At 47.0% G+C, this 11,366-nt stretch overlaps 1 protein-coding gene across 3 annotated transcripts in view; it reads right to left on the reverse strand.

Moving 5' to 3' along the window:
• The window catches only part of TFPI (tissue factor pathway inhibitor), a 100,888-nt gene that overhangs the window by 60,907 nt on the left and 28,615 nt on the right, over positions 1–11,366 (reverse strand). For all 3 annotated transcript variants that reach the window (XM_019523067.1, XM_019523069.1, XM_019523066.1), the window contains one exon: positions 4,377–4,496. In XM_019523067.1, coding sequence (XP_019378612.1) covers positions 4,377–4,491 — 115 coding nt within the window. In that variant the 5' untranslated portion in view covers positions 4,492–4,496. The remainder of the gene's footprint in view (positions 1–4,376; positions 4,497–11,366) is intronic.

An 11,366-nucleotide genomic window follows, 5' to 3' on the forward strand; every position in this document is an offset into this window, starting at 1 on the left:
GTCGCTGTGTGCCAGAACTCCACTGTGTATATTGAGTCCATGAGTTTCTGTACCTACAACCTAGATACCTGATGAAGTGCAGTTCATAGGCCCAGCTCTGAAAAGTGGTTTGTACATTCAAACAAGCACCTAACCTCATCACCAGAACTGCAGCCATCTTCCTACAGCTCAAAACACAAAAGCTGCCAACTATCTCTAGTACCCCCACAAACTGCACACCAGAATCTATCAAAGACAACAAAACCCAACTACCTGTGGAGGGACATTCCTCACCAAAAAAACACTCTGCCTCCAGTCTCTCAGGCCTGATCCTGAGAGGGAACAAATTACAATGCAAACCACTTTTCAGAGCTTGGCCTATGAACTGCACTTCATCAGCCTCCTAGGTAGTAGGTACAGAAACTCATGAACTCATCAAACCAGGATCCAAGCAGATGCAATGGGCTGTGACAACATCCCCAGCAATGCTAAACACCTTCTCACTTGAAACACTGGTTGGTGGACAGGACAGGTGTTGCTGGGCAACTGTGGCCAGATCCTGCCACATCAGGCTGCAGTTTGTCAAGTAGGCCAGGGGGTCACAGTCCAGTGGCTCCACATCCTCAGCGAGATAGTTAGCCACCGAAGCCTCAGCACTACCTGCCTGAGGCTGGGGTCTGGTGGGTTTGGACCCCAGCATTGAAGCTATGCTCATGGCCCACATTGGCAGTGACTGGCATGGAGGAGACTGGCTGGTGCTGGCGCCAGTGGTGGTAATGCTGGCATAGGAAAGTGGATTCCTCTCTTCCACACCCCCTCACCTCTGCACTTCAGCCTCCCTGACTTTGTTGACTAGCACCTGCATCCAGTGATTGAGGGTTTTGAGGTTGCCAGTGCACATGCTCCCCTTCGCCCTCGGGTCACACATACCCGCCATCATGTGGACCGTACTGGACCATAAGGGATCCAGCCATCTCCTGATGCCCTCCTTCAGCCACCTCACCAATGCCTGCACATCTGGTGACACTGGCCTGCCCCAGCCAAGAACACTGATCCCCTGGAAATTCTCCATTTGGTTCTTCAGTTCCCTCACTAGGGGGATCACCTGGCTGAGGAAAGCATCACTAGCACTAAGGGTCTTGGTGGCCTCAAGGAAGGCCTTGAGGACCACCAGAATCCGGGGCTGCTGATCCCAATCTCCATAAGCAAGGCCATGTCATGGATGGCTTTCTGTTGCTCCACCAACCTTTCAAGCATCAAGTATGTGGAGTTCCACCGAGTCTACACATCCTGTATGATTTTGTGCTGTGGGATGCTCAGCTCTGCCTGTTTCTCCTGCAGCATCTTGCTCCCTTTGATGCAGCAGTGGAAGTAGCCCACCACCTTTCTGCATTTCAAAATCAGCTGGCTTGTAGCAGTATTAGTGGTGGTGCCGTCAACAGCAGCCCTGTCCCCCTCCAATGCATCCCTTACTATTAGGTGCAGTCTGTGTGCCACACAGTGGATGCCAACAAAGTTGGCATCGTGGACAGCTTTCACCATATTGGCCCCATTGTTGGTGACCATGAACCTGAGGGTGAGCTTGGCCTGCCCAATGAACCACCCCTGCACCATGCGGTTCATGGCCCCCATGATCTCTCTTGCCATGTGGGACTCATCCAGCACCTCGGCTTGCAGTAGAGCCCACTGATGGCCTGACTGATCGCACCAGTGCCCTGTGAGGGAGAGGTAGGCATGATTGCCACCCCAGATGCTTCAGATGTTGGAGGTGAAGTGCAAGGCTATCTGTGGCCCTTCCTTGTGCAGCTCCTCCCTCAAGTACTCCCTGCATGCCTCATACAGGGAGGGCACCACCGTCCTGCTAAAGGTAGTGCATGCAGGCACTTTGTAAAATGGGGCCAGAAGTGCTACGAACTGCCTGAATCCTGGCCGCTCAACTAGGGAGAAGGGCTGGCTATCCAGAGCAAGCATCTCCCCAATGTTCTGGGTGATCTCGCTTACCCGTGCTGTAAAGGTGGTCTGCCTTTTCTTTGGGGGGAAGGGGACTTTGGAGTGAGGGAGGGACTTCTCTTTCAGCACACTTGCACTGGTGCCAGGCTAAGCAGGAAGAAGGGCAAGGGGGTGCTGCCTCCTCAGATGCAGCAGCATCACCGTGGTGGAAAAGTGTCTCATATCCTTGCTACAGCTCATGTGCCTTTAGCAACGCTGGCAGATGGCAAACCTGGGATCATCTGCCACCTCAAGATGATCCCACACTACACTACTCCCCTTCATCTGGGTTGAGGGCGAGGATCCTGCCTTATCCCACTCCTCAGCAGGCTGAGACTCAGTAGCAGGAGGAACTGCCTCAGTTGAGCCACTTGCCTGCACAACCTCAGCCTCCTCCGAGGTGCTACTTTCTAGAGGAGACCTGGGCCTAGGGGAAATTTGAGAGGTGTGGAGCATGAACTCTGATTCCCCCTTAGTCCCCAGAATTGCTTGAGCCAGCGTGCTCAGCATCCCTGGTTCCAGCTCCAGCTCCTCCTCTGGCAGTGAGAGGCTCACGCTGAGAGATGAAATTGGGGTGGAGGAGACAGGGCTTCCACTGCTGGTGCCCACTTCTGGACTGAGCAGAGGTGGTGCAGGTGCAGGGACGTCAGGTGCAGACACTGCTCCCACCTTCTTGCTTCCACTGGCAGCACTGATGTCATGACTTCTTGGGAAGAGAATGCATCTGTGTTTGGGTGGGGGGTGGGGGAGGCTTACAGCTCTAGCTCTCCCCCTATCCCCTCTCCCTCCCCTGCCAGAAGACCCGGAACCTGCCATTCCAGCACGCTTCGTATTGATCTTTCCTGTGCTGCAAAAAGTCTCTCTGTGTCCTTTTGTGTGTTTTATTCTCTCTTTTGCATGCATGCACTGGACTCTTCTTTGATTGTTTGCTTCAGTGTTAAGAGTTATATAAAAATTGTGCGCTGTCTGTCTGTCTTCTTCTCCTATGAATATCTGTTTTTTCTTCTTTATATTGTGTGTGTGTGTGTGTGTGTGTGTGTGTGTGTGTGTGTGTGTGTGCATGTAATCTGTGTGCCTCCCTGAATAGCAATGGATCACACTGGCAGGGAAAACACAGCTTTCTTTTTTCAAGGTTGCCAAAAAAGAAAAAGCAAATATAAATTCAAAGAAATGAATTGAATAGTAATAGTGATTGAACAACTAAGCTAAGAGAAGCTAAATCCTACCCAATCCTTTCTAACAACAAAAAAGAAGCAGGCAAATTCAACTACTGAGTAAAGTAAGCAAGCTGGAATGCTTGAGTCTGAGGGTTCCTTTCTCATGCAATTTCTGAGAGGGAACAAGCTAGGAAAAGGTGCAGCATGCCTCCAGACAGAGGCTTTTATGCTGTTTCTGGGTCCCTCCCCCCAGACACTGTCATTGGAAAGGCATCCAGAGAAAAATCCTTCTTACTGGCCACCTACACATGTCACTCTCCCCCCGCCCCCACTCCTCCTTCCCCCTCCTCTCCCTCCCTCCCTCTTTTAACTTTCACTTTCAATGTCTGAAGCATCCAAAGCATTTCTGAAGTGCTTTGGAAGCTCCAAACTGCTTTGGACATCTTAACTGAGCCTGTGCTTTGCTCTGGGCATGCTGCTTCAGATGCTGAAGCATCCAAAGTGGCCCTGGATCTGAAGCATGATCTGAAGACTTGCACAGCCCTAGAGGGAGTCTGGAGCAGCAGCTCTGAGACATGGGCTCCCTGGAAGCTGCCGCTGGTGGATTTCTGGCCATCCAAGATATATTAGTGGGTACAGGGCTATGTGTACTGTGAGAAAAAACTCTTTGGGGGAGAGGGAGCATCATTATCTTGCCCTCTGCCTCCCACCCCCTAGATACACTTCTGGGTGTGGCCAGGGTTCAAATTACACTTTCATTCTTGAGGGGGGGATGTTCTTCAAAAAAAATCAAACTGGTTTATTGGAAGGAGCAGTGTGATCAGAGACCTTCCCCAGGTTATGATTTTCAAATCTTATGGGGTGGGGCTCTCGTCACTTATGGGGGGTGTTCCCCCATGCTGCCCCAGTGCTCCCCCATAATTTGCACCGTGGGTGTGGAACTGCATTGCCCTACTTCTGTAACTGGGCAGCACCTGTGATAAAGATTCAAAGTTGTGAGGAGGAGAGGAGGATTCTCACACCCATTCATAGGTGTCCAAGGCTGGTTTCCTGCTTGCTCCCCTCCTCCAGTCATTCTACTGTACTCATGTACACACATGTACACAGGATTTCTTAACATATTATTGCAAGGGCAATGGCCCATTATATTTTTTAGGGCTGGCTGCTTGTATGGTCAGGTCCACAAAACATTTAATTCATTAGTTTATTGCAGTTAGAGACATTTCCTGGATAATATTTGTACATTCTTACCTGGAATGTCCTCATCCTCTCCATCCTCTGGATCTGCAGTTACTTGCCAAGGGATACAGCTGAGCAACAGGAATAAAGTAGGAACTAAGACACAGCCCCTCTTCATTTCATTCATATTTCCTGAATAACATAAAATCCAGTACCTTTTTAATAAATTTACCTCAAATTGAAGGTAATTAAAAAAACCTGTTCTGTACAAAGCTTCAGAACAAAACATGCCTACCCAGATAGCTAAATGTATTGTAGTAAAAGAGACAAAGAGAGATATAGAGAGAAAGAAATATGTAATATATACACAGATATATTGTGTACACAGAGATAACAAACCCAGATCCTCAGCTTTGTTTACCAAGAGACCTATGGTTCTTAAATCTCACCTCTGGAGTAGATTAAAAGGACTGTTGTGAGCAAGCAACCAAGAGTTACATTTATTTTACACTCTAGATCAGATCCTTTTTAAAATAAGGCTTATTTTTTTATTTCCAGCTTCTGTTCTGTTACTTTAAAATGAATTTCTTTATAAGTAAACAACTAGATCTATTGCATCATTGGATCTACTGTGGATTCTATTTGAAACAGAATTTTGGATAACCCAATGCGACAATTTTTGTGTGTGTGGACTCCATACCTTATGCTAATAAAATTTAAAAGTCAACTATTTTAACTTTAAGCCCTATATATTTTGAGAAAAATAATTTAAGTTATCAATACAGGATGTTGTAGGTCTATTTCCAATACTGAGTTTTGTGACTATTGAAAGTATAAGGTCAGATAATTTGAAGATCTTCAGTGCAACCTCTAATTGTGCATTCATAACTAAGTTCAAATTTATTTGCATCCAAAAATAACAACATTCTTCAATAAAATTGGTATTTGAATATTCACTTGATAGAGAATACAAAGTTAGCATACACATTTTGAAAAACTGATCTAAATGGATAGTGGTAGCAGTGGAACGAATTGTGCACCTTTTGACTTCCCATTTGCCGGAGGAGAACAAACTTCCTCCTCTTGCTGGCCAGGTCTCAAAAGATTGTAAGGGCTACAATGTCCCTGGCCTCCAGGTACTTTGTCACATTTACTGCTTGAAGACCACATTTCCACCATTCTTCATGAAAAATCTTATTTAAGTAATTCCAGTGTGAACTAAGTGTTCATAGCCTTATCGAAGTTAGGGGCTGCAAGGGACCTCAGAGAACATCAGGTCCAGGTCTACTTCACAAGGCAGGAAAGACTGATGAGGTCAGATGACCCCAACAAGGTTTGCATCCAGTCATCTTTTGAAGATCCCCAGGGAAGGTGACTGTACCACCTCTGGGGGGAGTCTATTCCAGACTCTGGACACATGAACCATAAAGAAGTTTTTCCTAACACCTAATCAGAAGTGATCCTCTATCAGTTTATGACCATTATTCAAAGTCTTCCCCTGGGGTGCCTTGGTGAACAGGTGTTTTCCTAGCCCCTGATGTTTACCCCTTATATATGTAAAAGGCTGCCGCCAAGTACACTCTGAGTCTTCTCTTCTCCAGTCTGAAAAGTCTCATGTCTCTCAGTCTCTTGTCAGATGGTCTGTTCTCCAGACCTCTAATCATTCATGTGGCCCTTCTTTGGACTCTTTCCACCTTCTCCACATCCCTCTTGAACTTCAGCACCCAGAACTGGATGCAGTACTTCAGCTGCAGCATCACCAATGCTGAGTCAAGTGGGAGGATGAAATCCTTAGTCTTGCTTGTGATGCATCAGTTGATGCATGCCAGAGTGTTGTTCACTTTTCTGGCTATCACATGGGACTGGTGGCTCATGTTCATTTTATGGTCGATCGTGACCCTCAGGTTTCTTTCTGGCTAATGTTGCACCACTAATGTTGTAGGTATGTTGTGGGTTGTTTCTCTCCAGACAGAACACTTTACATTTCTTGGTATTAAACATCATCAGGTTTAGATCTCCCATATTACAAGCCTGTCCAGGTCAGCCTGTATCCTCAACCTATCTTCCAGCATGACTGCACTTCCCCATTTCTTGGTGTCATCTTTGAACTTTGCCAGTACACGTTCCACACCTGTGTCCAAATCATTGAAGAAAATGTTGAAAAGTACTGGTCTGAGTGCTGAGCCTTGAGACAGCACTGGTCATATTTCACCATGTCAACTCAAATTCCATCTATTAGCACCATCAAGGTCTGACCTCAGAGCCAGTTTCCTAGTTAATGGATCATTAAATCATTGAGGCTGCAACTTGCCAATTTTACCATGAGGACATCATGGGAGATCAAGTCAAAGGCCTTTTTGAAATCCAAGTATATGAGGTCAACCTCATCTCTCTTAATCAGGTGGTGAGTTACCTCATCATAGAAAGTGATGAGGTTGGTCAGGCAGGACCTGCCTGCAACAAAATCATCTTGACTGTCATTTAGAATACTGCCTTCTGTTACCCTATCAATGATGGATTCTTTGATAATTTTTTCCAGGATTTTTCCAGGGATTGAGGTCAGACTGTTTGGCCTATAATTCCCTGGGTCCTCCTTCCTTCCTTTTTTGAAGATAGGTACCACAGTGGCCCTTTTCCAGTCTTCTGGGACCTTACCCAAGCACCATGAGTTCTCAAATAGCTTTATCATTGGTTGTGTGATAATGTTAGCCAGTCCTTTCAGCACCATCGGGTATAGTTCACTGTAGGTCCTGCTCACTTATAGATTTCCAGCATCTCTAGGTATTCCCTCACAAGATCTTCACTGATCATAGCTGGGTGATCACCCCCACCTTGTCCATCCAGCTTTTTGTCTGGTGTGTTAATGTCCTTTGTCTGGTGGAATACCAGTGCAAAGTATTCATTTAGGAATTCAGTTTTCTCCTGAGTGTCAGTTGTCAGCTGTCCCATTTATGTTCTGCAGGGGTGCTACATTTCCCCCCCCCCCCCCCCCCGCTTCGTATGTATCTAAAGAAGGGCTTTTTATTGTCTTTGGTTTCTGTTGCCAGTCTGTATTCCATTTCTGCCTTAGCTTTTCTAATCCAAATCCTACAGGTACAGGCCATTCCTGTGGACTCCTTGGAGGTAATTCCTGGCTTCCATCTTTTATAGGCTTCTCTTTTTGTTTTCAGGAGATCCGTGATCTCCCTACTGAGCCTAATGATCTCCTTATTGTTCAAGCCTCTTTCTCTCTGATTACCTCCCAAGGGTAGGTGGGTGAGCATATTCCAAAACCTGTCATTTCAAACAGGAAAGACCAGTGCCAAACCAAATAGTCACACACCAGGACATGAACCACTCTTCAAGAAAAATATTTTAAGTTAAACATAATGAGTTTGGAAAAAAAACAACCCTCAACACATGTACAGCATGAAACATTAAAAGTTGGAAGTAATGTAAAGAATGGTAACAGTCTAATAAATTGAGGACTCGAAGTACATTAATGTACAGTAATGGCAATCCTTTCATTTTCCCTTTTATGTTAATAGTTTTCACTATTGAACTATATGCATTGATTTTATAGCCAAAAGGCAAAACATCTAGAAGTAGCTAAAGGAAGAATCAGCTTTTCTGAGAATGTTGATATACCGATATATATATATATATATTTGTTATATAAAAGGAATGTCCTTAGTATGATAGAGAAGGCCATCAAGAACTCCAGCCCCTGGCATGGATCTTTGAGGACTCCTGGCACTCTGGTATAGTGCCCGAAGACTGGAAGAAGGTCAATGTGGTGCCTATCTTCAAGAAAGGGAGGAAAGTGGATCCTGCAAACCATAGGCCCATCAGCCTGACCTCTATCCCAGGGAAGGTCTTAGAAAAGTTTATTAAAGAGGCCATCCTTAACGGACTGGCTGACGCCAACATCCTGAGGGATGGCCAACATGGGTTTGTGGGTAGGTCTTGCTTGACCAATCTCATTTCCTTTTACGACCAGGTGACCTATCACCTGGGCGAGGGAGAAGAAGTTGATATCATATATCTTGTCTTCAAAAAAGCTTTTGATCTGGTATCCCATAATCACCTCTTGGTGAAATTGGCCAGTTGTGTCCTTGGGTCCACCAGGATCTGCTGGCTGGGAAATTGGCTCCGTGTTCAGACCCAGAGGTTGATAACTGATGGAAGTCAATCGTCATGGTGCCCTGTGACCAGTGGGGTCCCCCAAGGCTCTGTCCTTGGACCCATATTGTTCAACATCTTCATTAATGATGTGGACATTGGAGTCAGAAGTGGACTGGTCAAGTTTGCTGATAACACCAAACTTTGGGGCAAAGCATCCACACCTGAAGACAGGAGGGCAATCCAGGCTGACCTGGACAGGCTCAGCAAATGGGCAGACAAGAACCTGATGGTGTTTAACACTGAAAAATGCAAGGTTCTCTACCTTAGGAGGAAAAACTTGCAGCATCCTTATAGGCTCAGCAGTGCTATGCTGGCTAGCACTATGGAAGAAAAAGACTTGGGGGACATCATTGACCACAAGATGAACATGAGCCTGCAATGTGATGCTGCCGCTAGTAAAGCAACCAAAATGCTGGCTTGCATCCATAGATGCTTCTCAAGCAAATCCCGAGACGTCATTCTCCCCTTGTACTCGGCCTTGGTGAGGCCACAGCTGGAGTACTGCGTCCAGTTTTGGGCCCCAGAATTCAAAAAAGGATGTGGAGAAGCTTGAAAGGGTTCAGAGAGGAGCCACATGCATGATCAGAGGTCTGGAAAAAAGACCTTACGATGACAGGCTGAGAGCCATGGGGTTCTTTAGCTTGGAAAAGCGCAGGCTCAGGGTGATCTGGTGGCCACCTATAAGTTTATCAGGGGTGACCACCAGTATCTGGGGGAACGTTTGTTCACCAAAGCTCCCCAAGGGATAACAAGGTCAAACAGTTATAAACTACTGCAAGACCATTTCAGGCTGGACATAAGGAAGAATTTCTTTACTGCCCGAGCCCCCAAGGTCTGGTATAGCCTGCCATTGGACGTGGTTCAAGCACCTACATTGAACACCTTCAAGAGTAAATTGGATGCTTATCTTGCTTGGATCCTATGACCCCAGCTGACTTCCTGCCCTTCGGGCAGGGGGCTGGACTCAATGACCTTCCGAGGTCCCTTCCAGCCCTAATGTCTATGAAATCTATGAAATTTGTGTTTCTTAACATGATCATTTCCATTCTGCTCCTTTCAAATGACATTTCATCATAATTAACACTGACAGGGTTCTGCAGCCATTTAGGGGACTAGCCATTTAGACTAGCTGCTACAATAGCCTTGAGACTATATTATGTTTTTCAGCTTGAAGATGCTGAAACTATGCACCACCCAGAACTGGCAGGCACAGGGCTACTGTGATGCTCATATGTCCACCTAACTTTCCTGTGTAGTTCCCAAAATCTCGGCAATATCCTTCTATCCAAAGAGACACATGGCATAGCATAACTGAATCAGGACAGCCTTAACAGCTCTGAGTACAGAAGTTAACTTTTACAACACGAATATTTAAAAAAAATGCGTAAAGTTTCCTGTTGCAGAGCACTTAAGTGCCCTGCGCCTGAGAAGAGGGGCGGCTCAAGAGAGGCCCCTAGCGGTGAGAAGGGGGAGGTGCAGCTGTCAGTCACCAGGGCAGCACAGGTGCTGGTTGCTCGGGCAACCGGCAAAACCCCTGACAGGAAGGGGCAGGGCTTAGCCCTTCTTAAACCCAGGCAGGAGGCCAGGGTGGCAGTTCCTCCTCTGGCAGCCAAGGAGTGAGGAGCTTGGCCAGTGCGGAGAGAAGGCCAAAGTTTGGCTGCGTGAGTATCTGCGGGTCACTGCCATGAGCTGGAGTATTTTGCCTGGTAAGGATTCTGACCGGATGGTTTTAGCTTCATGTTATAGCCTGGGGGCTTTGTGTTTGTGTTCACTGTTTAACTGGAGGACCGGGTGAGGCTACAAGGGGTGGAGGAGGCCTCATAGGGACTCCCCCAGTAGCGTGGGGGTTCCTGGTGCTGAAGAAGGTGCAGTTTGTTGTGGGGTGGTTTAGCCTAGCCCTGAGAGTGCAGAGGGGCAGCGAGGAGCCCCGAGAATGGCAGAGGGACCCTGAGAGTGCAGAGGGGCAGCGAGGAGCCCTGAGAGTGGCCAAGGGACCCCAACAGTGCAGAGGGGCGGTGAGGAGCCCCAAGAGTGGCAGAGGAGCCCCGACAGTGCAAAGGGGCGGCGAGGAGCCCTGAGAGGGCAGAGGGGCGGTGAGGAGCCCCAAGGGCAAAAAGAGGGCTGAGACATAACAGAGCCAGAGTCAGATTACATCAGCACCATCTGTGAGGCTTGGGCTGCGGTGTAGGGGAGGAAAAGGAGCTGCAGATAGTGTCCCCTGTCATCCGGGCACATATAAATGGGCAGCCTTCTGCTAATTACAGCAATCTATTAATTTCATAAGATCAAGGCGTGGCAGAAGAGTAAGCAGGCGGTTGGCCCATTACAGGACGGCGGAGCCATACCCGGAGAGGCTCCAATAGTGGCACTCCTGTCACATTTCCCCTTTGGTATGATTTGTAATCTAGCCAACAGAGTGGTCTTCATATAATCTAGACAAACTGAATCTAGGCAATGGGCTGGCATTAGTGAGCTAGAACTTTGTCCTAACATCTTGATCCCATTATAAACTCAGCCATGGGAAATAATGAGCCATTATTTTTATCTCAAATTACTGTGATAGAGCTAAGCTCTGTCTGCTTCATTAGAGACTTAGGCTAGGGACATAAATTGCACATAAACTAGTATAAGTGATTGGAAACCTGTCTAAACCTGTAACAGAATAGAAGTTCAGTGCACATAGATCAGTTTTAAAATGGTGAAAGACTATGATGGATGTAGTATCAGATTGAATCAGTTTAGGTTAGACCAGTCTATTAAACTTCTGTTCCAGATCCCCTCCTGACTCAACTTAGGTCACAGTTCCCCAGTATCCCAGGAACTTTTGCGGTCCCCCACTAAATCTGCCTCCTCACAGGGTGGGGGGGTGGGCGGGCTGGCCTCTGCTGCGGGGGGGGA

Source organism: Gavialis gangeticus, unplaced genomic scaffold, assembly GCF_001723915.1.
Source record: "Gavialis gangeticus isolate Ggan-Ray unplaced genomic scaffold, GavGan_comp1, whole genome shotgun sequence".
In the NCBI taxonomy this organism is placed as follows: Eukaryota; Metazoa; Chordata; order Crocodylia; family Gavialidae; genus Gavialis; species Gavialis gangeticus.